The sequence below is a fragment of the Sminthopsis crassicaudata genome, chromosome 4 (genome assembly GCF_048593235.1).
Source record: "Sminthopsis crassicaudata isolate SCR6 chromosome 4, ASM4859323v1, whole genome shotgun sequence".
Lineage (NCBI taxonomy): Eukaryota > Metazoa > Chordata > Mammalia > Dasyuromorphia > Dasyuridae > Sminthopsis > Sminthopsis crassicaudata.
The window spans coordinates 122,371,800-122,398,841 of NC_133620.1; the positions used below are offsets into that span (position 1 = coordinate 122,371,800).

A 27,042-nucleotide genomic window follows, 5' to 3' on the forward strand; every position below is an offset into this window, starting at 1 on the left:
GCCCCATTTCTCTTAAATCTCTCTTTCCCCAAGAAATACAAGAGTTGGCAAATACACACAATTAAAACTCCTTTGAGTCACTGTATGACTGGAAAGGAAAACTGGAGTTAGGAGGAAAGAAAAGGAGTGGGGGAAGTTCCTTCCGGTTTGCTATTGTTAGGTGTCTTTAACTGGGTGATTCATTAGTCCCCTGTGTCTGTAGAGCATGCAAGCAAGTGCAGTCAGCTGCTACCTGCTGCCTTCTCACTCTTTTAAGCAATAAATGGCTTTGTATCTCTGGGAGTGTGATCTGTTTTTGTTGCGTTCTAATCTAGATTTCACATTATTAAAGCTATTTATAAACTTGAACCTTGCCCTCTGGGAAAGGGCCTGAAGTTTACCTTGCATTTCCTTAGTGTGACTAAGCCAGAAGCAAAAAAAAAAGGTAATGATTTGCAAATGAATCTTCTAGTCATGGATGAATTTTTGAGAGGTATCATTTGCCCTCCCACGGGTGGTTGGTCTAATGTACCATTTCTGCTAATCAAGGGAAAGGGCTGACTAATGCTAGAATAATTTAGCTCTAGCAATGATTTCAGTGAATGCAACCTTTGAAAGAACAGGGTTTATCTCCTTTTGGAATAAGGTAGAAAACATCCTGTGTTACATACAGGCTGTCCAGCTGCTCTGTAGTCCCACCCACCCCTTTCCCATTCCCATGAACTTGACACTGAAGTATTTTATCTCCTGGCAAGCAGGTGACATGGAAGGAGCCTGGCTTTACTTCTGAGGAGCGTTTCCAGTGGCGGAAGTGAGTTTGAAATGCTTGCCCCAACTCCCATGAACAAACAGTTACCTGAAGGCAAGATGACCCTGGAGTATAGAAATATCTGCGTCCTGCTGCCCAACCGAGAACAACTTAAGTTAAGCATTGGGGTGAGTCTTTCCAGTTTCCTCCAGTTGGTTTTTGGAAGGTTGAAATGTGTTTATAAAGACACGGTTTGGTTTGCATTTTGGCACTGGAAGAGAATGAGACAAAAGGGCAGAAAATACTAATTCCCTTTGTGACATTGCAAGAAAAATTAAGCTCCTTAGTTAATTGACAATTAGCTTTTTTTGGCAGTATCTTGGGTTTCCCTGTTGCTGGCTATCCCTGGGAGACACACAGGATTAAAGCTTTTTAATGTGTCTTCTGCACTGATCTACTTTTGAACAATTTTATATTCCCCTCTAGACTTAAAAGTGGTTGTCTATTAAGAATAAGGACAGTGGGGGCAGCTAGGTGGTGCAGTGGATAGAACACCAGCCCCTGAAGTCAGGAGGATCTGAGTTCAAATCTGGTCTCAGACACTTAACACTTCCTAGCTGTGGAACCCTGGGCAAGTCACTTAGCCCCGCTTGCCTCACCAAAAAAAAAAAAAAAAAAAATACTAAGGACAATAGCCACTAGATCTGATCCTGAAATAGATGGGGCAAACATGAGAAAACATGTGTGTGAAGTGTTGTAAGAAACTTGAAGAAAAGAGGATACTCTGTGGTATAGAGAGCTATCCGAAAGCATGTGGTCATCAATAAATCCTTCTCCTACCTGAGGAAGGCAAGGAGGGGTTTGGGGGTCATACCTGATATACTTGCTGAATTTGGGGAATTATGGCTATCCTCAGAATCTCAGCATTGGAAGAGAGTTTAGAGATTTCAAGACCTCCAGGGAGAGGTAGCTCTTTGTACTTTGGCATAGCTGTAATTGGTGATTAATATTGCTCATTGCTTCTGATACTGCCCCATTTATGTACACACAGAACGTCACAGCCTTTCACACATGATTTTGCCCTGCCTCCCTATTATGACTTCTATTATCCAGGCTATAAACATCCCTAATTCCTTCATGTCATCCTTTTAGCATGTGTAGATTCTTTTACCACACCTTTTAATTTCCTCTGCATCAGGAGTTCATGAACTTGCATGGAGGGAGAGGGGAGAGATTGTGTATTTTATTTTATTTTTTCTATTAAAAAACATTTTTTTGAAAAGTTCAAAAAACTTCAGACTACCAAAAGGGTCCATGATTCAAGATTTTTTTTTTCTTCTTTAACTTTTTCTTCTTTCTATTTTGTATATTGTGCCTTGAATTACTTGATTCTGTTCTTTGTGCTTGTTTTGTTCAACTTATTAATCAATTAATTTTTTTGTGTATGTGAAGCAATTGGGATTAAGCAACTTGTCCAGGGTCACCCAACTAGGAAGTGTTAAATGTCTGAGGTCAGATTTGAACTCAGGTCCTTTTGACTTCAGGGCTGGTTCTCTGTCCAGTGAGCCATCTAGTTGACCCTGTTTTGTGTCTTTATAAGAGTAATACAACTTTCTGCCTTTGTATTCCAGAGAGATGATCTTAAAACTATAAGATCCAACTGCCAAAACTTGGCATTTCTTTTTTTACTCTCCATTTTTCCTGGCCTCAAGCCCATCAGATTTCTCTTCCTATCCCTCTAATCAAGTAATCTTTGAGTACCGAAAATCTCATTATTAGGATCTATTTATATACTTTTAGAATTTTATTTATATTGATAATCTCTGTTTTTACATCATATATTACTATAGCCCTCTAGGTACAGAGTCATGGTTTCATGTACAATACTTTTGTTCACTCATCTTGAAATGGTCATGTTGATGTTTTCAGTTCATAATAAGAATAAGAATTTCCCACCAAAAAGAAAAGTTATGTGAGATATTGCTAAATTCTGTATTATCTATACAATAGCATTAGATAGTTGATAAGAGAACTGACTTCAATATCTGAATTTCAAGTCCCTTCTCCAACACATACATGATTAGTGATCTAGAGCAGGTCTGTTAACCCCTGAGGATAATCAAGTTCCCCAAACTAAGCACTCTTGGGGTAGCTAAAACTTTCTGGGGGGGGTTCCTTAGATCAAAATTATTTTCATAATATTTAGATGTTATTTGTTTATTAAAGTGCTTCTCCTTTTTCCAACTATCTATTTGCTTGGTCAGATTTTATTAATGTAATTCAACCAAAATAACATATTGCAGCAGATTGAATGCAGATGTAGATATATGAATCCAGCTGACTTGCATTAATAGAGGGAGTTTCCTGACTTGATACATTTTAGATTAAAGGGATTTTTGTGGATTTACCTTGGAGGTTTTAAATTATGCATGAAATTGTTTTGCTGGGAAAATGCCTTCCAATCTTTTAGTCTCTCATTGGTGGTTGTCTGCACTGGTAGGTTCAGTACTGAGAATTTCACAAATCTCTATAGTCCCCTTTTTGGAGGGGGGGGAGGTTAAGGTAATTGGGATTAAGTGACTTGCTCAAGGTCACACATTATTGTTGTTGTACCAAAAGGGATATATCTCACTCTTACTTATAACACACTGATTCAACATCCAAGGTGCACAGAGAATATAGAATAGTAGAGTTTCCAATTAGCAATCAATAAGCATTTGTTGATAAAATGATTATTAACACAGAAAGACCACTGGCATCAAGAGGTTTTTGTAGAAGTTAGAATTTTACCTGTAACTCAAAGGAAGCCAAGAGGTGGAGATAAGAAAGGGAGGGCATTTCTGGTGTGAGAGACAGCCAGTAAAAGTGTGCAGAGTTAAATGTTTTTATCAAAAAAGTAGCAAGGAGGCCCATGTCACTAGATCACAGAATACAAGGCAGACAGAGTGGGGCCTGGTGTTAGGGTCTAAGAAGACTGGAAATGTATAATGGGGCCAGATTTTAAAGAAGTCTGCATATCAAACGGAGCCCAGATTCTTAAAATATAGGTCATTAACACCATATGAGGTCTTGTACCTGATTTAGGGGGTTGCAAAACTATGATAAATTATCAGCAAATTATTTGTATACCTATTTTATATACTTAAGGTAATATAAAAATTTCTTAGGGGGGGGGGAAAGGTCATGAGGGGAAAAGGTTTATGAAGCCTAAAATAGAAGATTTTATATTTCATCAGGTAGGTAACAGGGATTTTATTGAAGGGGGGTAGGGAGAGATATGTGCCATGGTTAGATCTTCACTGTAAAATGAATCTTCCTAAAGTGAAGTGGGTGAAAGATGTCATAAAGGGGGCAATAAAAGCAAGCAGCTAAATTTGCAAAAAGTAGATTTGCAGATTAAACTAATTAAGAGTATTCCTATCTACTCTGACCCTAACTCCAGCCCCTCACTCATTTGAAAGGATGTCAGAGGAGAAAGACAAGTATGTACCATCTGTGCATCACACATCTAGATTTTCCTCATGTTTACCAGGATTGTTGACTGGGACAGACTACAGAAAGCAGATTCCTAGCATAATTGACCTTTAACATATTAGCTGACTGACCTCATGTTCTCTTAATGATTAAAAGCCAATACCTAACAAGATTTCAACATTATAGAGCCAGTAAAGGGCAAAGGGGAAAAAAAAAAGTTCATATTAAAACATTCCTCACACAGGTTTGTGCTGGTTTCAGAAACCTCTTTCAAATAGTCCTATTGTTGGAGGGGAAAAAAAAAAATTTGAGTTGTTTTTCAAGCAAGAGCTTCTTAATTGTCACAGAAGGAACCCTTGGTATTTACCTTAACTCTGAACAATGATTCCCTTTTTAAGAGTAATAACATACCTGACCAGCTTTCCATCCATCTCTAATCCTGATATTGGAGCATCCCTAATTTAACTGAAGTTTGCTTTTTCCATTTGTTAGAGTATTCCAGGAAAAGAGAAATTTTCCCTTTAAATTCTTTACAATATCATTTAGGGAAGAAAGATATTCTAATTTCAGATTCAATCCTGACCTTCACAACAACTTTGGCCAAGAAACTGTTCTTGCCTCTAGAAAAATGGGTCCAGCCAGATTTAGGGAGAGGAAAACAGGTAGTCAGCTATCTCAAATATAAACTTCAGCAAGGTATGACATGGAATGTTTTCTAATATTTCTTTAATGAATGCTCATTCTAGAAGGCCAGAGAGTGCTACTTTTTTTTTCTTTTCTTTTTTTTTTTTAATAATAGCTTTTTGATTTTCAAAACACATGCAAAGATAATGTTTTCTAATATTCCTTTAATGAGTGCTCATGCTGGAAGGCCAGAGAGTGCTACTTATTTCTTTTTCTTTTCTTTTTTTTAATAATAGCTTTTTGATTTTCAAAACACATGCAAAGATAGTTTTCAATATTTACCCTTGCAAAATCTTGTGTTCCAAATTTTTCTACCTCCCTTACTCCTGTCCCCCCTCCCCTAGGCAGCACTTAATCCAATATAGGTTAAATGTGCAATTCTAAACATATTTTCACATTTATCATGCTAGAGTGCTATTTATTTCACGAGCTAAGCTAATTCACACATTATAGCAAGGCTTTAACTTCTAATGACTGCTTATCACGGAGAGCATAATTTTCAAACCTTGGCTAAGGTGTACAAGTGCCTTTTTTTTTGCCTTGTGGTCTGGTGGAAGGTTTACTTGGGAGAAAAATGTGTTGGGCGAACGTGGAGAAACAATCCTAATCCCCAACAGAAAAGGAAGCTTCCTCATCTTGGCTATATTTAGAGGGTTGAGTGGGCAAAGAGTCTATAAAACTATTTTGTGCAGGGAGGAAATAAATGGGGGAGGACATCTAATTGAGACAGAATAAGGTGTGGTAACTGGACCATCCACCCCCGAAGAAACAAAAAGTAGTTTCCTCTTTACTGTCTTGGAATTTTTCCAAACAAATGACCACTGGGTGATAGCTTTAAAAGGCTGAGGAGTTTTGAAAGATTCAGAGCAGTGTCTCCAGGGATGGGTGTTGGCAATAAAATGGGTCTGAATAGATAGGAGAGAATTTAGGAGCAGCTTCTTAACTTCTTATCAGTCACTAGGACTCTCCCTAAGTTTTAACAAGTGGGACTGGTTTTCCTTTGGCAAAGTGTAACTTGTGGAGTCTGGACCGACACATCTAAATCCTCTCTCTGATACTTGAGTTGTGATGCATGAGCGAATCCTTCTGAACCTCATTTTCACTGTCTGTAAAATGGGGATATCATCGTCATGGTATTTAACTCACAATTTTATTAGACTCATGAGATAGTATTTTTAAAACTAAAGCATGATCTAAAAGTTGGCTATTGTTGTTATTCAAGGGTCTGCTTAAGTGAGTAGTTTGGCAAAGTGGATAGAAAACTGTCAGGGAGAACTGGGCTCAAACCTTTCCTTCAAAACACACGTGTGCACACACGTACACTATCCATGGGAGAATTAATGAAAGGCATTTCCTTATTATTTCCCTATATCAGTAAAATCACAAGTCTAAAAATAAAATACGATTGCTTGGTATGTTCTCTGAATTGTCCTAATGAGGAGTAAGTAATCTTTCTTACCTTCTAGAATATACAGGGACAGATTTCCAAGATTAGGGATCTTTGAAGGGTCGGGAAGGACAGAGCTCCTTTAAGAAAACAAAACAAACCAAAAAAAAAAACAAAAAACCCTGGTGTTTCTATATAAGTACTGAAGAAGCTTTTTAAGAATGGCTTGTTTAAAAAGAAACCAACCAAACAACTTAATTGATATTCCTTTAAATATATCTTTCTATTTCCCTGCTTTTTATTGCATAGTGATAAATAGTTGATTCTTTTGGGAGGGAAATAAAGCAAACTCATAGCATTTGACCAGGGGAAAAAAAAAAATCTTGTTATTCCCATTGTTATTAATTTGCCATACACTACCATATGCAAAGGACAGAAAAGAGAATGGTACATGAAGTCATGAACATTTACTTCAATGTGTTATTTCTAAAGCTCTACATCTTGCCTTTCCCTTTGAATTGCCTTTGGTTTTCTTTTCTTTTCTTTTTTTTTTTTTTTTTAAATCTCTATTACTAACTTTTCTTCCTCACTAATAAAGCAGCCATACCTTGTGATAAATAAGTATAGCCAATCGATACAAATCCACTCATTAACCATGGTTGAAGAAACATGTTATCTCTCAAATTAGATTGTAAACTCTTTGAGGACAGGAACAGTGTTTACCACCTCCAACTTTTTTTTTTTTTTTTTGGGGGGGGGGTCTCTCCAATGCTTTGCTGAGTGCCTGGCATCCTGTAAGCCCTTAAATGCTTATTGACCAACCATTGATTGACTAATGAGGTTTTTGTTTGCTACTCTACTGTACTGTTTGAAGTAATGGGAGAGGGTCCTGAGAAGCCAAAATGTGGAGTTTAGTTGATGAGTATGTATCTAGCAGATAATGAAAGTTTAATCAGGCTTGCTTGGGGGAGGGGAGTAGACAGACTATGGAAGAACCAGAAATATTGTTGATCTAGTTACAAAAGGCTGGGTCCAAAGTCTTAGAAGTCTTTTGAAGGTAGTAAGGATAATTGATATAGATAACATGGCCTTCAATTACGGGGGAAATCCATTGTCTGGGAAGTCAGTAGGGGTAGAGACAAGTGAGTAAAGCTGTTAAATGAATCAAGAAATTCAATTACTGTTTAGCTTCTACGTAGGTAATTGGAAGCATAGAGAGGAAAAGCCCTATCTATTGGGGGCCAGTAGATACTGATTAACAGTGGATTTTTAACATCACCAGTGTTCTAGGTGCTGCTACTGATGGATGTGACTATTGCTGATTAGGTAGAGATGTGTGAAGCTGCCTCACTTCAATCATGGAGTCATTAGATAAGTTTTGTACACTAAAAATATGGTTTAAATTTTTTTTTTTTAATTTGCTAAATAAACTTAAGTGTGTGTTATCCTTTCCCCATTGCCATCCCGGGGCATTTTACTTCTTTGCATTTATCTGGAAGTTTTGATCACATCAAGCCTCAGCTTGCTTCTTTGTAACTTCTCCCCATTTCCTAGTTCTGCCTCCCATGAAGCAAGCTGAACAAATTTAATCCTGCTTCCATAGGTTACTCCCTTCAAATACCTGAACATCACTATCTTGTTAGAAATATGAGACCAAAGAATTATTGCCCAATGTTCTGTCAACTGTTTTAGATGGTGCCAAAGCTGTTGGAGACTGCTGCCTCTGTGGGTGAGGCAAAATAAATCTTCCTTCCCCCTCACATGACAGTGTTTCAGATATTTGAAGACAGTTACCATAGTGGACTCTTAGCCTTCTCTTTTTCAACAGTCTCATTTCCTTCAGCCAATTTCTATTCAACATGGACTCTACTCACAATAGTCCTGGATGCTATTCTTCCAAGACAACACTCCATCTTTTGAATCTGAGACTTCTTACTTTTCTGCTCCAGTGCATGAAATGTTCCCCTTCCTCATCTCTGCCTTCTGGCTTTCTTAGTATCTTTCATGTTTCAGCTAAAGTCCCACCTTCTGCAAGAAGCCTTTCCTAGTCCTCCTGAGACTATCCCAACACACACAGTTTTCTATGTCTTATTTGTGCTTAGCTGTTTGCATGTCACCTCCAGTAGACTGAGCTTCTTGAGTAGTGACCATTTTTTTGCTTCTTATATCTTCAGAGCTTAGCACACAGTGTCTGCATATAATAGGTGCTTAATAAATGCTAGTTGACTGATCCGGTCTTTTGAGATTTATTGGGCATCCCTTCTATGAGTAGGTTTCACCTTCTTTAGGGTCTTTGGAGTTCACGTTCCCCATTGCTTCAACTCAATGTGTGACCCGGTTTTCAGGTCTCAAATCTTGGCATACAAATTTTTTGGGAAGTATGTAAAGTGTACTTCATAAGGTACTTTATGCAAAATGGCAGAATACCTAGTTTCTATTGAAGAATTAAGATGGAAATGGCACAGTATTAGAAAAACACACTCAAGATGGCATTTTTCCAGATTGAACAGAGCATCCTGAAGAAAATCTCTCACCTTTTGAGAGGATACTTTTAGCAGAGACTATTGTCTACATTCTAATAATGAATTAACAATCTTGTTAATAATTAATTAACTGAGGAGGCTGGAATGGTTCTGCATACTAGGCAGCAGAGAATATAATCCTTACCCTCAAAATGGATATAGATACTTTTTTACCTTTTGGAGAGAGGCTGATGTCCTTTATCAGATATTATGTTTTCTTAGAGGATAAATTCTATCTCACTGTTATTAAAGAGACAGGGGGGGGGAACAAACTTACTGTGAGAAACCATGTAGCATTTGACTTTTTTCTGTCTTGGGTTTTTTCCTATCCTTTACCTTTCTTGCAATTGTTTACCAAATACAACTTTTTCCTACAAAGTTATTTCATCACTTTGTCACCTCTTCTCTTCTAACTTTCTACTGCCAATTTCAAACCTCTTTAGTAGTTTTTTTAATAGGTCTTCATGTCTTCTTCCTATTGTACTCCATCCTTTAGGGGCTCAGACTATATCAGAAAGCATTAACCCTAAAACTATTTGTCGTTGGTCAGAAAATGAAAGAATAGTTTAGTGGGAAAAGACTACATAATCAAGAAACAGAAGCATTTGAAAACAGCAGCATAATTTTTATAAACCCAAGAACATAAATTACTTTTGCAAGGACTGAGTACCCCTTTTATCAAGAACTGCTCAAAAAAAAACAACCTGGAGAAGCAGAAATTTGTATCAGACTAATATTTTGGAACATATAACACAAGAAAATTGATACATATCCTACTTGAATATAAATTCCAAAGAGAGGATATTCTTTTTATAACTATAGCTAAGAGACAATTTCAATCTGTCCATACCACTGTTAAGCTAACGTTCTTGTTGCTTTGCTCCTGCTTACCAGTCATGGTTGTTGTCTACTTGGTAATATTCATATCACTTTTTTAGGGGAATTTAAAGCCTTCTATAGACTGGCAGCATTCAGCTTTTCATGCCTTGTTTTACATTTATCCCCAAATCTAGTCTGTTGCTAAGCCCTGTTGATTTTACCTTTGAAATATCCCTCATATGCCTTCTCTCCAATGACATTGCCACCATCTTGGTACAGTTCCTGATCACCCCACTCCTGGATTATTGCAATAGCTTTCTGGTTGGTCTGCCTATTACAAGTTTCTTCCCACTTCATTCCATCTTCCACTCAGCTGTTAAAGTGATTTCCCCGGAGCATAGGTTTGACCATGTCACCTCCATACTCAGTCAACCCCCACATCTCCATGTTGCTTTCAGAATCAAATAAAAAATTCTTTGTTTAGGATTCAGTGTCCTTTATAATCTCCATCTCTACCCACACACACCTTTCCAGTCTTACAGTTTACACATTCTCTTCCTCATACTCCCTGATCAGTGATACTGACCTTATTATACCTTCCACATAACCTTCCATATCCTAACTTAGCATTTTTATCTGCTATGCCCCATAGCTGGGATGCTCTTCTCTTCATCTCCACTTCTGGAGTCCTTAGTTTTTCTTCAAGTCCTAGCTAAAATCTTATTTCCATAAGAAATCTTTCCTGAACCTCTTTAATTCTAATTCCTTTCCTCTTTTGATTATTTCCAATGTATCCTAACTGTAACTTGTTTGTACATAGTTATATGCATTTGATACATGTTTATCTACTATTAAGTTTTGGGTTATTCCCTTTGACCCATTATTCTAGATGCTGAAATCCTTTGGGATTCCAACTCTCATTCTATATAATGTGTCAGTTCCTTCTCTCAGCTTTGTGTTAATAACTACAACTTAAAGATGCCTTCCATATGTTGATCAAAAACATTGCCAAAAAAATGCTGAGCATTTTTATGTATAATAACAGATACCTGGAAGAGTGTACTCAAGACTTACTTTTAGGACTCAGTCTTACAAAAATGAAAGTTGAAAACTATCTTTACGTGTAATTGAAAAAAATAAATAACTATTGCGGGGGGGGGGGAGTTTAAAGTGGAGATGGGAACAAGGCAAAGAAGTACAACATCCAGCTGAATAACTTGGCCAGCAGAAATGCTGCAACCAAGCATAATTCCATGAAGACATCATGAGGAAGAAAAGGACACAAGGGCTCCACATGCCAGTAACATCAGCTCCTGGACCATATCTGTTGTCAGCATGTATCTTTTTACTTTTATATTTCATGTGTTGTGTGCCTATTCTTCTCATTGATGCTGTGTGTATTTGTGGGAGAATGAACAGTAAGTTGTGAGAAGAGGTCGTTATTCTTTCTATGTCATCTCATCTCAGTAAGTGCTTTTTGAGGGTTTTTGGTTTTTTTTTTTTTAACCTTCAGATTGAAGACGGAATCTTTAAAGCTTTTTTTTTTTTTTTTCAAGTGATCACTAAACTATTTGTGAATCCACCTAGCTGTATTTGTAATCCATATCTTGCCATCTTGTCCAAAAGAGAAACTTGGATGTGTCTTTTGCTGAAATCTAGCCAAACTGTCCTTATATCATTTCCTATCTCCCAGTTTAATTGCCCTGTCCAAAAAACAAAAAAGAAAAAGTTAAAAAAAAAAAAAGCTAGTGAGGTTAGCCTACCATTAACTACCCTTCTGAAGTAACCAATGTTAGCTTTTAGAGATCACTGCTTCCCTTTCTATGTTCTTATATACTGTCCCTTTTAATAAAGGATGTATCTTAAACTAAGTAGATTAAATAGAGGTTTTGTTAAATTAAGATAATACTAGTAGAGTAACATAAAAGAAAAAATCCCAAGGATTATTATTTTTTTTTTTTTTTCATTTTTATCCTAACAATATTATGTAACATAAATATCGCTACGAGCACCCTAGTTTTGGAGGTGGTTGTTATTGTTCAGTTGCTTCCAGCTTTCTTTGATCCTATTTGGGTTTTCTTGGCAAAGATTCTGGAGTAGTATACTATTTCCTTCTTTCATTTTACAGATGAGGAAGCCAAGGCAAATAAAGTTAAGTAACTTGCTCAGGGTCACACAACTAGTAAGTAGTAAATTTGAACTCAGATCCTCCTAACTCCAGAGCTTGTACTCTATCCACTATGGCATCTAGCTGCCCCAAAAAACCAAACTGGAGTGATTTGTGTTTTCCTTTTTTACTTTATTGTATAAATGAGGAAATTGAGGGCACATGTCTAGCACAGGGACATACAGCTAATATATGTCTGAGGTTGGATAAGAATTCAGGTCCTTTTGACTCTAGGGTTGGTACTGTGTCCACTGAGCCACCCCACTTTACTGATGAGTAAACTGAGCTTTGTTAAGGTTAAGTGAGTTTCTGGATCATTCAGCACAGCTAATAAGCAAACACCAGAAAATAGATTGAATCCTGACATCTTTGATTCCAAGTCTGATGCTTTTTTTCTGAATTGGAACAATTCTTTAAAGATGAAAGAAAAACAAAAACTTTTTTTTTTTGTTGTGAAATTCATGATCAACACAACACAAGCATTCCAATATGAAAAAGAACAAAATAACTTTGTAGTTGCTAATTTTGGGCCACTATCTCTGTGTGTCTGTCCCTTCTGTGTTTAGGCCCTTCTGAAAATTCTCAACATCACCTGTTATTTAGTGACCAAAGGGAGTCTACTCTCTATGATTCACAAAAGTATGGTCCATAACTATGCCTTCCAAGGTTATAGAATGGTTTGGTTAGAATTATAAGTGTGATTAAGAGTATTTTTACTTTTCCCTAACTCCATTTTTTGGTGATGAAGAAGGCAGATAAACAGAATTTGCTAGATTTTCATTACCTTATTTGACAGACCTAGTTTCTTTTTTCTGTATTCTATAGCATCATAATTCATTTTACTCTATGGGGGGGAGTCACAGAATGAAAGTGTTGCTTGCCTGGGACTTGTTGTTGGGTGAAATTCCAGTGAAGCTGTTAATAACTGTGAGAAAGAAGTCTACTGTGTCAACAACACCTGTCTGGCTACTTGAAAATGTTTGGTGATGAATGGGGGAGGGGGAAATAGTTGTTGGCTTGTTGGTTTTTAATGGAAATAGCATTTGTTTGATTTGTTTAGATAGGAATGACCCTCACTGAGTTGAGGTCTCATTCCAAAAACAATTCTACTTCACTGCCTTTTTTTCTTTCTATCCATCCTAATTTGGTGAGGAAATTTAGAGGAGTTAAAAAAAGTAGAAAATGATCTGAGTGATGACACCTTAAAGATGGTATTTTCATTTAAAGAGGAGAGCAAAAATTGGGCGAAAGTGATAATTAAGCTAGTAAATGGAGATTTACTCAGCACAATAGCTTTTGGAATAGATGGCTTATCATGTTACCTTTTGGACAGGGTTGAATAGCCACCTGACATCAAATACAAGTTGCTAGTTCTTAGTTTAAATCCTTTGGGAATTCCCTTATCTGCATAAAGATACCTTTCTGTGTTTAAAGGTCTATATTTTGCTAGCAGCATGTGCTATATGGTGACTTCAGTGTGTTTTAGTTTTAAATTTTGAGGGGGTATAATATTTCTAACCTGCTTCATCTTCAAATTGACCAAGTGAACTAGACAATCTCAGGTCTTAAAGTTATGTGGTGCTGTGCACGAATGTTCATTCTTTTAATTTAGTGCCCATCTCACTGGTTGTGTTATGGTAGGGGTGTAGTTCCATATTTTTTAACCCCTCTATCATCTAATCAGCAGCAATAGGAACTAATAGTTCTTGAATCACTGCCTCTGATTTTATAAGGCAAGGTGAGGAAGCTATACTGGGGACTTGATTGTGAGTCTATCATGGCTTTCCCACAATATAGGGGGAATAAATTTTCCCATTGAATAACCAAAATCTGGAGTAATGGAGTAATTTGGGGGTTTCTTGTATGTAGAGGTCCTCCAGAAAATTCTGCCATCTGATACACCTTAGATAATAATAAGGGAATAGTTCAGAAGTGTATGGATATCTGTTGTTCTGATGAATGAACCCAGTGGAGATAATCTGGGTGAAAGAATATAAAGACTGATTTCCCAGATAGAGAATTAGTATAGTGTTCTACTTAGGACTGGCACCCATTCAAAAATGTCTAGAGTCTGACAATTGACAATGGCTGGTAGAAAAGGGAAGGAGGAAAAAAAAATAGACATTTTAAAGAATAAATTTGGAGTATGAAAGAAAGACAATAAATAGGTTCTTGCCCCAAGTGTTTCTTTAGTGGAGAAAGATAACCACAGTTTTGAAGTTAAATAGCATAGTCTGGGCTGGGAATAATAGTGGTGTCTATAATCTGTCACAAGCAGATCTTAGCAAGATGGATCACTAAATGTCAGAAGTAATTTTCAGAGATCTCTAACCACTTCTTGCCCCCAAGGTGCCATAACCCATTTTTTAAACTGCTTATTCTCTAACTATCCTATGTGGATTTTAGTGACCTCTCTTCTCTTGATCTATGGGAAGCTGCCAGAATGTAGTTTTGGTGCATTGCTCTCTTGCTTCAGAGCAGCATCTTCTTCCAGCCCACTTGTCAGGCTCTCTGGGAAAAGGCAGCAGCAGCACATTCTCACACTCTCAGCTAAGACTTCTCAACCTTGATCTGACAGGACAGCTCCTGTTTAAAACAAAACAAACAAACAAACAAACAAAAAAACAACCCCGAAAACATTTCTGACATTTCATTCTTATTTATTACATTCAAAATTCTCCCATTTATTTATTTCAAAAAAAAAAAAACTCTCAGTTCCAAATTCTCTTTTTCCTTCAAGCTCCTCCTTCATCCATTGAGAAAGTAAATTATGTGATCAGTTATTTATATAAAGTCATGCAAAACATAATTCCACATTTGGCCACATGTGATCTAATTCCTATAATAAAACAAGAAAAATAAAGTGGAAATGTGACATTTCATCCTTCAGACTTTTCTCTCTAAGCTGAACTCAGGACTTTGGAAATTCGCTCTATCCCTTGGACTTCTCATTTTGGAAGTACCCTCTATCCCTGTGTTCTTTCCCTCTGATTGGCTGGTTCCTTCCAGAACCTCCATTTTAAAGAGCTTTGGACAGCTATGTCTTTATTCAGGATGCTAGTCCTGATTTTTCCACTATGCCCTCTATTGGCATACCCCATCACAATTGTAGCTTCCTTTTATGTATTGTCTTTCCCCTTTATGATGTTAACTCTGTGAGGACAGGAACTGTCTTTTATTTCTCTTTGTATTTGTATTCCTATCACTTAGCCCAGTGCCTGATACATAGCAGGTGATTAATATATGCTTTTTTATTTGAGTCTCTTTAGTTCAACAGAGTTCATGATATGTTCAAGATATGGGTGTTTTTCAGATTTTCCCTTGGAATTTAGTGAGGGAAGATGTTCTTAAGGAATTTTGCTGCAGACTTCAAAAAGGTCTATATATGGATGTACACATTTTATCTACAATGCTACTATATGCTATGGAAGGCAGTGTGGTCGATTGGCTGGAGTATAGACTGAAATTTCAGCTCAGATTCTCATTTGATAAACCTAATCCAGTCAAATGATATCCAAACCTCAGTTTCCTAATTGTAGTTATGAGTAATAAAACTATTCATATAGTTATATGAATTATATATGAATAATATGATGTATTATTCATATAGATTTGAATAATAGTTATAAATAATAATATTCATAAAAGAATGCTATTCTGGTATGTTTGTATGTGTATGTATGTGCATATAAATGTATATACTATAGTAGATATGGTATAGTAGTATATTAAAAATCCCACAGGATAGTTGGGAGGATCAGATAAGAAAGAAAATCCATATAAATCAGTAAGGATTTGCAAAGTGCTAGAGCAAAGTTATCATCTCATATTACAATAAAGGACATGTCCCCAGAAGGACATGGTTCATTTGCCTGTATTGACATCAGAACTTGATCATGTTTTTGTTGGGATATGTTTTTGTAGCAAAGCTTGTGATCCACAGAGCTCTCATTCTGGGATTTTTTTCTTTTTTCTTTCCTTATGTAGGTAAAAGCCACAGGAAGAGAGCTTTTCCAGCAGGTGTGTGATTTGTTGAGCATTAAGGAACCCCACTTCTTTGGCCTGAGTGTTGTTCGAAGTAAGTATTGACTCATGCATGAAAGGCAGGGCTCCTTTCCTCCCCCTCCAGCATTTATACAGCTGTGTTCCCACTGGGCCCTTTACATGCCTGTATAGCCTACAGTGGCTTAATGTCTGTAAGCAATAAGAGTACATTCTGGGGTCCCTGTTTCTGGCCACCTCCCTTAAATGGCTATATCTATAACTGTCACAATAGCTTGGTGACAGACCTTCGCCATCTGGGTGCTTCTTCCATTCTTTTTCGTTCTGAGTAAATAAAAAGCAAGATTTTCTGTATTAGTTGAGCTAAGATTCTCTGAGCTTTCATAATGTAACACTGTCACGAAACAATGCTAGACTAGTCTGATTTAGTATTACTTCCCTCTCTACCATTCTAATTCCCACTTTTGTGCTTCTGTCATGTCCACAATATTCTCCAACCTCACCTGTTTCTTAGAGACTCCATTTATCAGTCATGGTGTCCCACCTTATAATCACTTTTCACTGATTTTTTTTTTTTTTTTTTTTTAATCTACCCTGTCTTAACTTATCTGTTCATATGGGGCTCCCTTTATAAATAATATAAATTCTACGAGGGTAAGTACCGTCTCTGTTTTGTATTTGTATCCCAGCATCTGGTATGGTGACTGGCATATAGTAAATATTTTTGACTTTGAAAGACTATTGATATGACTGTTTATTCTACCATGTCAAGTCCTAACCCATTAAGAGTTGCTGGACCAAATCAGCTGTCACAGCATGATTCTTTCTTCTCATCTAGGCTATTTCTCCACTGACTCAACAATCTATGTCAAGTACATGCTTATAGTTTTTCCTGCTGGGTAAGATAGATTTGTCTTCCCCTAGTAGAGCCTTTGACCCAGAGCAAACTTTTAGAGGCAAGGTGAGGTGTTAAGTCATTCTTAGTGCAGGTGAAAGTACTTCTGTAATTTACTATTTGAAAGCATCTTGTGCCTCTCTAAAGTAGATTCAGTTATCCCATGTTCATGAAAGCCTGGGAATCACAGAATTTGAAAGCTAAAGGGACATCAGGGGGGTTGTATCCATCCTCTGTAACAGACACATGATTATCCAGTCTCTGCCTGAGAAGGGAGCCACATTTAAACATCTCTGGATGTTGGGCAATAACTTTGATGAGGGGTTGTGATATCAAGTAGACCACAGTTGGCTTTAGTCTAAAACAGCCTCTATTTCTTTGTGTAGAATGGGCATAAAGAATATTGGCTCAGATAATTGCATAAATATGTATACATATATTGGATTTAGCATGTATTTTTAACATGTTTAATATATATTGGGTTACTAGCCATCTAGGGGAGAGGGTGGAAGGAAGGAGGGGGAAATTTGGAACACAAAACTTTTCAAGGGTCAATGTTAAAAAATTATCCATGCATTTGTTTTGAAAATAAAAGGCCTTAATAAATAAAAATATTTGCTTTACATATCTGATGGGGTGATTGTGAGGAAAGATCTTTACAAGCATTAAAATACTTACTATATTACATGTGAGTATTGGCCTTGTCTATCTATCTATTGTTTTCCTATATTGTATTAAAAGAGCAGTAAGAAGAAAAATCTCAATATGTTATGATATTAGAGCGTGAGACAAGGAGGCTAAACCTGTCTCTGTTTTAAATTAGCTATATGGCCTTTATCCACTCTGGGCCCCAGGTTCTCTCCTCTGTAAGATGATCACAATTAATTATCTATTCTTTGGGTCATCTTAGGGTGGAATTTCATTGGTTTTTAGGCCATTAGTGGTCATCTTTTTTAGGTGATCCCAGTTAATGACATACCTGCTACTTTGTCCTTAGGATTTTTATATTTAGAACTGGAAGGGACCTTGGAGGTCTAATCTAGTCCAATTCCTCATGATTTTTTAAAAAGTTGGAAGCTATTCTCTGTTATAATTTTATTATTTTCTCTCTGAGTGTAAAATGTGTAACTTATTTGAAGGTGAGATAGTGGGGAAGGGATACAGTTTAAAAAAAAAAATCAGAAATCTTGATAACTAATTCATTTGAGTTACTCATGTATGGCCTTTCTCTGCATAGCTGGGTATTGAACCATGTAAGCTAAAACCTATACTGATTCTAGGTAGAGTTTGGAATCTTACTGATCAAAGAGATATCTTGTGTGTTGTTTTTTGGGTTTTTTTTTTTTTTTTTTGCCCCATAGTCTCTTTTAAACTAATTATAAAGGCAGAAACTTCCCCAGCAAATCCCCACTCTTTCTTTCCACCCTTTCTGGTTTCCATTAACTTACCTCCCTTATCTCGTTGCCCATAAATCTTTGCTATCCACCATATTCCATTCATTTTACTGATTTGTGACCTGACTTGGCTACCTTGTATTTGTTGAGAGTCGGGCAGTAGTGGCCCCCAAGGGTGTACGTGATGTGTGGCTTCTGAAAGACCCATAAAGAGAACGACAAGAATAGACTATAATTGTTGGAGACTGTGAGGAGGCAGTTGAAGATTAACCATGCATGTATATTGATGGTGGTCTCTTTTTTTTATCCTAATCTCAGACACAAAAAAATGAAGAAATACCTGAAAGTTCTTTCAGAGACATTCTTTGTTGGAATGAGTGGCTAGTGAACAATTCTTTGCAGATGGTCCATGGGTTTAGCCCTTGTTCTTCAAGATCCTTTCTTTTAATGGAAATTGAGTCATATTAGGAGGGGAGAAAGGTTGCCACATTCTTGTTGTACCTGTTCTCTAGATAAACAAAATCCTCCAGGGTCTTTATGCAGTTTGATTTTTAATAAGTATACCATCCACCAAATGGGTGTTTGCTCTGGGGAGTTTGTATTTGGCCTTTGCAGTGATGACATTCACAACAAAGCCAATCTTTTCCAAGAGCTGGTGACAAATTTGGGAAAAACAAATTCTGCAGGAAAAAAGCAAGTTCAGCTGCATCTTCTGACAGATCATAGAATACAAACTCTTGCCGCCACTTTCTTTTGACACTTGATTTGGGAATATAGTGTTTGCCTTAAAACATTTTTTTAAAAAATTAGAAATAGACTTAAAAATCCTACATGCCTTTGTGTTTCAGTGAGTGCAAACTGCATGTATAAGTATGGCTATTTTCCTTAGAGATTTGTGTTGTGTAACAACTGCATTAATTAATCACATTTATTGAGCACTTAATGCAACTTACTATATTAGCATCTTGAGTATATACTGAAAAATTCAAGATGTAGTCCTTGTTCAGAGGATTTTTTTATTTAGAGCTGGAAGGGTCATTAAAGTCTTCTCTAGTGAAGCTCCCTCATTATACAGAAGAGGAAATTGGAGCACAGAAATTAAATAACTAGCCCAAAGTCGTTCTAGGATGTTCTCAAGGAGCCTACGGTATCATTGTACAGATACATATCTATACCTGAAAAGGCAATGTTGTGGAAATGACAATGTATTTAAAATATCTGAGTAATATTTCCTAGGTATATGATCACTAGCAAGTCATTGAATTTCTCTGAACTTCAGTTCCTTCATTTATAAAATGGGGATAATAATACACTACTTGGCTCACAAAGTAGTTGTAAGAAAAAATTCTTTTAAAAACCTAAAATAACTTTTCAGAAGGGGTTTCCAGAAGAAACCTTAGTCGTAAAATGTTCGAGGTGGAGGTGGATTCTAAATCCAGAGTTTATAAACTCTGATTTCTTTGAGTTCCTGAGCACAGGGGACGGGGTTGAAGCACTGAGAAGTGGAGAACCATCTTTGAGCTCAAAGTGGCCATGGAATTCAGGCTTGGGAAGTCTACTCTGATTCTCCCAATTCATGGTCTCTCCCTGATCCGCTCTAGCATTGTACCTTTGTACAAATTGTATTTCTACCCCCATGCCACATCCAGGGGCACAGAGACTGGTTGTATATTCAGTACCTAACACAGTCTCCTCCTTTGCATACAGTAGTGGGAAACTTTTAATAACAGTTTCCCAGAAAGTAGAGGACTTGAAATTTCAAAGGCAAACTGAGGGAGGAAAGCTTGGTTCTAGGGAGACTGGACTAAACCCTCCATTGTAGGTTAATTGGATTCTGCTAGGCTTCAAGCCTGTTTTTCATTTACTTGGCCCCTGGACATGACGCAGCTGGCACTGCAATGGCACCTTTGCTATTGAAGTCCCCTGTTTTTCTCAGTTGGTCACTTCAGGAAATTAATAAATATTTATCCAGCACTTTCTGTGTCCCAGGGACTATGTTAAGCTCAAAAACAAGAGTGGGAACTTATAGGGAAAGTCTCAACATTTGAGATAATTAGTTTTAAAAGATCTATGAGGGGAGATGGGAAAGAGAAGGTAACAAAAAAAAAGTCAGATATGTCTGAAATAAATAATCTTTTCCAAGATCCAACTTGTGAGCTCAATAACCAGCTTTGCAGAAAGGGGAGAAAACATGCATTTATCTAAGCATATACTGAGTATATGCAAAATGCATACAAAGGAATTTTTCAAGGGAAAGCAAAGTAGCACCTGGGGAAATCAGGAGTAGTTTTGCCTAGGAGATAGTGCTTGAGCTGCTTCTTAGAGAAGCAGCGCTTCCCAAGAGATGGAGAGGAGGGGAGAGCATTCTAGGCATGGGGCTCAGCGATTACAAAGATAACCTCAGGTGAGAAGGAGGAATGAATGGAAGGGATGGAGGGAGTGCTTGCTTCAGACTGTGATATCTTTGTAAAAGGAGCTGTTGAATTTGTTTGGCGCTGAAATCAGGCAAACATGCCTGACAATATTAGGAGGGGTGGGAGTTAGGCCAGGAGAGAGCACAAAGGGGGATTGTTAGGTTTATCAGCAGCTGATATTTTCTTAAAGAAGGTGTGTTTGCTCTGCAAAGGAAGTTCCCAGGTGGGAGGATTTTCGTACTAGTGCCAGCCACTCAGTTAGTGCCACCTCCTCCTACACCAAGGACATGTGAGATTCCATGAGGTGCTTCCCAGCCCTCTTGAGCTCCCTGAACAATGAGGGAAAGCAGGTTGTTCTTCTTGAGGAAAAGTAGCCTGGCTGTCTGCCTACATCTGTGTAGGGCTACCTCTCCCTCAAAAAGAAGAGGCTAAATTGTCTATTGGATATGGATATGCTGTTGTTATGCTTTGTTATGCCCATTTTACAGATGAGGAAACTGAGGCAGGTAGAGATTAAATGATTTGACCATTTGGCTAATAAGGAATGAATTCCTTGTCTTATATTTTAGTCTTCAGCAAGTTTTCAAGAAGAATGAGAGGTAATGGGATATAAGATGTTGGAAACTGCATTATATACTCTACTCTGCTGAACCTTTTTTGACTCATCGATAAGATTGAGGGGATTAGATGGTCTTTAAGTTATCTCTGGTTCTAAAATTCTACCATTGTAACTCAGCTGACCTTCCACAACTTGGAAAAGGAAACAGCAAATGGTTGAGGGATGAGACTAATCATTGTTTATAAAAGTAGAGGTAATATTAATGAGACTAATTCTTTTCTGTAGTGCTTTAAAATAACAGTCCTATAAGGGAAGGATTGAAAAAATTGTACGCATTTCATGGTTCTAATATCTTCTATCCCATTACCTCTCATTCTTAAAAATTTTCTGAAGACTAAAATATAAATCATGGTGACATGAAATGTCTTTCCCCATATATGTGTCAAAACCAGTATTCAGATTCAGGTCATAAGAATGTAGATAAAAGAATTGGAAGGGATTTTTAAGGTCACCGGGTCTGATTCCCTTCATTGCTGCTCCTCAGCTATATCCAAGGGTTCTTAACTTGGAGTGTGAACCTTTTAAACATATTTTTTTTATTAAACATATTTTTATAACTATTGAAATATTGTTGGTTTCCTTTGAGTATTGGGTACTTTGTATATTTGAAAACTTTCTGAGAAGTATAGTGTTAGGCTTCATTAGACTTCCAAAATAGTCCATGACCCCAGAAAGTTAAGAACACTTGAATTTTATAAAAAATTAGCATTCCCTTCCCATTTATCCTTTTATTGCCTCCTCTATCAGCCATATATGATAATCATTCCAGCTTCCCCTATGTCTATAGCTTGACATGTAAGGTATTGACCCCTTTTGTCCAGTCCCTATAATCAATGATGGCTGTAGGCAGTGGGTCGGGACAAGGATATAGGCTAAACAATGGACATCCTAGAGTTCACTGACTCTATTTCTTGAGCTATGGAGAAGTACAGCTACTTGATTCAGTTTATAGGTTACTTTGACTGATCTTTTAACAGATATATTATGCTTTTGAAGCAAGACATTCTTTCTAACTCTAGGAATAATAATAAGTCCACTTGCCTTTCCGCCTCATCACTTTTATTAAAATGAGTCCAGAATTCACCTGAGGTAAGGGAACTACCTGAAATCCCTGATCTTCCCAGCAAAAAATACCTGGAGGGTGAGGGGATGAATAGGATACTTTATTTTTATAGGCTTGAGGGATTTCACAGCAGGCTGGCATTCCACTAATATTAATTTCATTAAAGCTGGAATGTGGGGTTACATTCCTCCCCTGAGAGGCTTGGGGCATGTGTGGGTGGGTGGATTGAGGCAGGAAAGCTCCTTCCCCAGAAGTTGCACTGAAAATGGGAAGGTTGGAGCTTATGTTGCTGGTAAAAGAAGCATTTGGACATTCTCTGAACAACTAAGGGAAGTTAGCCCTCTCTAATTATCCAGAGTCTTCTCATAGGCCCTATTTCAGTTCTCTAGGTTGCTCAGTCAGTTTTGTTTTTACCCTATTCTCCATTGAAGTAGAGAAAAAACATCAGAGATAATGTCTTGAATTTATATTTTCACTCTTTCAAAGTTGTCTCTTTGGGCCTGCCTTCTTAATATGCTTATTTCTTCCCCTCTATTTAAGTCTCCCTCTTCCCTCTAACTGATTCTGAGTATGCCTTCTTTTCTCAAGGAAGAGATAGGAAAACAGTGTATTTCCTAGGGGCTAATTTTAGAATTGCAGATAATTCTGTACTTCTGAGAAACTGTTCTTGGGCACTTTTTCTGAAGAAGTTGGAAAGTAAACTTCAAAATACTTATGGCTAACTAAAATTACAAGTTTATTTCTTTTCTTGTGACTTAGAATCATAGATTTTTAGAGTCATAAATGACTAGAGATCATTATAAATGACCCAGAGAATGGCCAGCCCAAAGTCATATATTAAATGCCTTGGGCTGATTCCTAGAAAGTGTGGTGTTTAATCAATAATTTTTATGAATCCATCCTTCAAGAAGAAAGGTGGGGAGGAAGAGTTTGAGAGGTGTAGAAGTTATAGAGAAAACCATGTGAGAAACTTTTGCACATGTGTATATATATATTGTATTTAATTTATACTTTAACATATTTAACAAGTATTGGTTAACCTGCCATCTGGGGAAAGGGGTGGGGGTGAAGGAGAGGAAAAAGTTGGAACAAAAGGTTTTGCAATTGTCAATGCTGAAAAATTATCTATGCATAAAAATTTTGTAAAAATTAAAAAAAAAAAAACCTAAAGTTCTATAATACCTTTACCTCAAGGTATATTCTCCAATTATTCTGTTCATATATTAGGCTCACTAATCTGAAGCCAAGTATAAATTTGGTAATCTGGATTTAGGAGACCTAATTTCTCTCTCCATCCCAATTTCTGCACTTTGGAGATATGTGGCCATAGTCACCCTCTGAGCCTGTTTTTCTCATTGTAAAAATAGGGATAATAATAAACTATCCACCTTGATAGGTGGTTGAGAGAGATTTGCCTTTACAAAATTAGAGCACTGGAAAAATAAATGTAAGGAAAACTGTTAGAATTATACAAGGGATTTTGTGTTCTTATTATTCAGGTTAGCCCACTTAGGCTTGGTCCATCTTACATAGCATTTGTAGATATTTTGAAATGGTTCACTCTAATTCTGAGAGACACGAATCAGAATGTTAGAATTGGATGGGTACTTTGAACTGATACAGTCCACCCCTTTACAGATGAGAAACTGAGGCCCAGTGGTCTACATATTGGCCAGCAATAAAGCTCAAGTCATATTTCTTATGTTATATGACCACTGTTTTTAACCCAAGTCTTAAAAACTGGAAACAGTATTAACATTACTTTGCCCACTTAAGGAACATTTTGGTAAAACGTATGGTCATCACCTCTGGCTGACTTTGGATTTGTGACATTTTCTTATTTGGGATATTCCCCCACTAACAGATATTAGTGCCTAAGCCCTTCAATCAGCCAAGACCCTTCTGTGATTGTCTCTCATTCTCATTATGTGATCAGCTCATCCCCATTTCCCATTACATTTCTCTTAATGCTTTCCAGTAAGTACCTTCCTTTTACTTACTGGTAATTTTTACCAAAGTTGTGACTAAGAAAATCTGTAAGCCAGATTGCATCAGCAAGAGAATACTGGTATAAAAAATATGGCATATGGAGCAATTTAAGATAATTGAAGGTATTGCATGGTTTTCCCAAATGTCATTCATTCTGATTTCTTGAACCTAATTCTTACGTAGCTGCAATATCTATCTATTCAAGATATATGAATATGTAGAGGTGGGGGTGAGGGTGCTAGTGCTAGTGTAGGTTACTTCCTTGGATTCTTATCCAGCTGTATAACATAGTTTGGGATGTATGTGTTTCCCATTCTTTTTCTTTTTCCAATATGGATAGTTAGACTTCTAACCCATTTCTATAATAACCATGTTCTTGTTCAACTCTACAATTAAAGTTCCCAACCAGCCATAGTACACCAAGAGATGATTCAATAACACTGACAACTGTTTTTGTTAAATTTGCAGACAATGAATACATATTCATGGACTTAGAGCAAAAGCTCAGCAAATACTTTCTGAAGGATTGGAAGAAAGAGATATATAAAGTAAGTTCAAGTTGACTAGAACTTGGGAGCCAAAAGGATCAAGTAGAATTCTGGGATTTGGCAAAAGGTTTAAGGTGGTCTTCATGAGAGAATCATCCAGTAAACATTTATTAAGCACAATGTGTCAGGTACTCTCCTAGGTGTTTAGGGACAGAAACCAAACAACAAAGAATTTATATTCTAAATTCTTATTTAGAATAAGAATGCATATTAAGAATACATAAAATCTATATGGGTAATTTCTGGGAGAGCCACTAGGAGCTGGGGAGATTGGGAAAGTTGTATTCTCAGGAGGGGGTTAAATTTGGCCATTATCCCATTGTGAATAATTAGGTGGTGCCTTGCATATTGTGTGGCTTGGACTCAGGAAGACTCATTTCTTTAACTTCAAATCCAGTCTCAGACATTTACTGTGACCCTGAACAAGTCACTTAATCCTGTTTACCTCAATCTCCTCATCTTAAAATGAGTCAGAGAGCAGATAGGTGATACGATAAATAATATGCCAGTCAGGGAGACTCACCTTCATGAATTCAAATCTGGCCTGAGATACTAGCTGTGTGCTCCTGGGCAAGTCAGTTTACCCTGTTTGCCTCATTTGTTTTCTCATTTGAAAAATGAACTGGAAAAGGAATTGGCAAACCATTCCAGTATCTCTGCCTCCCCCCCCCCCCCCCCAAAAAAAAAAAATTGTGGTCACAAATAGATAGGATTGAAAATAATTGAATAACATCACATTGTTATCAACCTAAAATTTTAATTTCTACACTACTTCTCATAGTCATATCTCAGTTTAAACAATTTTACATTTCATGATTATTTCATAATCATCTAGTTTGCCATGGGTTTAAAATTATTTTTGGTGATTGTTTTATGTATGCATGTGATAATGTTTTTTAAAAACTTGCTTAAATTTTGGTTTAGAGTAAAGGAAGGAAACTAGTTGAGGCAATAATTTAGGCAAAGTATAAGGACACAAAATAATTTCATAGAAGAAAATGGAAAGAAAGGTGGGCTGCTGATATCCACAGCATGAAAGCCATTGGTGGGGGTGATTCATTTCTGTTTCTTTTCTATAACCATCTTTACAGGGAAATGAGAAGTCCAACCCTCCTTTTGTTGCCTTCTTCAGAGTACAATACTATGTGGAAAATGGGAGAATTATAAGGTAATTGTTTATGTATTCATTTTTGTTATTGATGATTTAACTTTTTTTTTTTTTTTTAATTTTGAGCTCCAAATTCTTACTCTCCCCCTCACCCATTAAGAAAATAAGTAATATGATAATCATTTATTTACTTATTTTTAAGGAGCCTTATACTCTGGAATGAAAGCTTGGATTCTGTGGAGGTGAACTAGAAGCTGTTTATATATCTTTAAAATCAGAGTTTACTCTGTAGATGAGAAGATTCATTTGGTTGCTAGTTTTTGGTGCCATTCAGTTTCAGTTAACTGGAATTTGAAGGTCCTTGATTAAGATATGACTAAGCCCCAAGACCTGGGTAAACTTAATCTATATTTTAATTTTGTTTAGAAAAACAAAACAAAAAAAAATCTCAGTGGTATTGGGTGGAAATAATTTTTTCCCCCTCCAAAGTGGCACTGTATGTTCTCTGCATAGCTGCTTGTGACCACAGAAATTTGCTTTTGGCTCCTCTCCTGTGGAGAGTAGGGGGTTGGGAAGACTTAGCCTAAAGGGATTATACATTTGAGTGGGTTCCATTCACTTGGAATAGGGGCAACATTCTAGCTGAATCTCTCCAGTTCTTCCAAGTGAACAAAAGGGCTTTTTTAATTATCCAGGGCATTGTCTGAATATTATCCAAAAGCTGTAAGCATTTAGGTGAGTTTAAAATGAGACAGACCCATCACCCCACTCCCTTTCTTCAGTACTGGTGAAGTTAGCTGCCCTTGCATGGTTTCTCCTCAAAGTATTGTCCCATCTGAAACTTTTTGACCCGGAAGAGGAGCTTTAAAAATAACAGGACCCTAGAAAGCTATGATTGACAACTTTTAAAGGTGGTTCTGACCTCTCTGCCTTTGCTGTGACAAGATGAGAACAGAACAAAGGGAAAAAATAACTAGCATTAATTCTCAGGTACCCTTCAATTCAGTGCAGCAGAATATTTCTCAGGTGTCTGATATGAGCTGAGCCCCTTTGCCAGGAATGCAGAAATGGACTGTGATAGAGCCCTCCACTTGATGGAATTTGCAGTTGAATACAAAGATATGTTCTCAAAAAGGATGTAACTTGTAATATGGTAGCTATAGAGGAAAGATTCAAATTTAGGAGAAAATTGGAAAGGGAGGGACCACTTTCAGCTGGTGGAAAAGGAAA

At 37.0% G+C, this 27,042-nt stretch overlaps 1 protein-coding gene across 4 annotated transcripts in view; it reads left to right on the plus strand.

The window, feature by feature from the left end:
• The window catches only part of FRMD1 (FERM domain containing 1), an 84,375-nt gene that overhangs the window by 37,034 nt on the left and 20,299 nt on the right, over nucleotides 1-27,042 (plus strand). For 3 of the 4 annotated variants that reach the window (XM_074309305.1, XM_074309303.1, XM_074309302.1), the window contains exons 2-5: nucleotides 738-915; nucleotides 15,768-15,858; nucleotides 24,625-24,704; nucleotides 25,796-25,872. In XM_074309305.1, the coding sequence (XP_074165406.1) occupies nucleotides 802-915; nucleotides 15,768-15,858; nucleotides 24,625-24,704; nucleotides 25,796-25,872 (362 nt within the window). In that variant the 5' untranslated portion in view covers nucleotides 738-801. Of the gene's footprint in view, nucleotides 1-734; nucleotides 916-15,767; nucleotides 15,859-24,624; nucleotides 24,705-25,795; nucleotides 25,873-27,042 lie in introns of all 4 variants that reach the window. The other variant, XM_074309304.1, reaches the window with a different exon arrangement.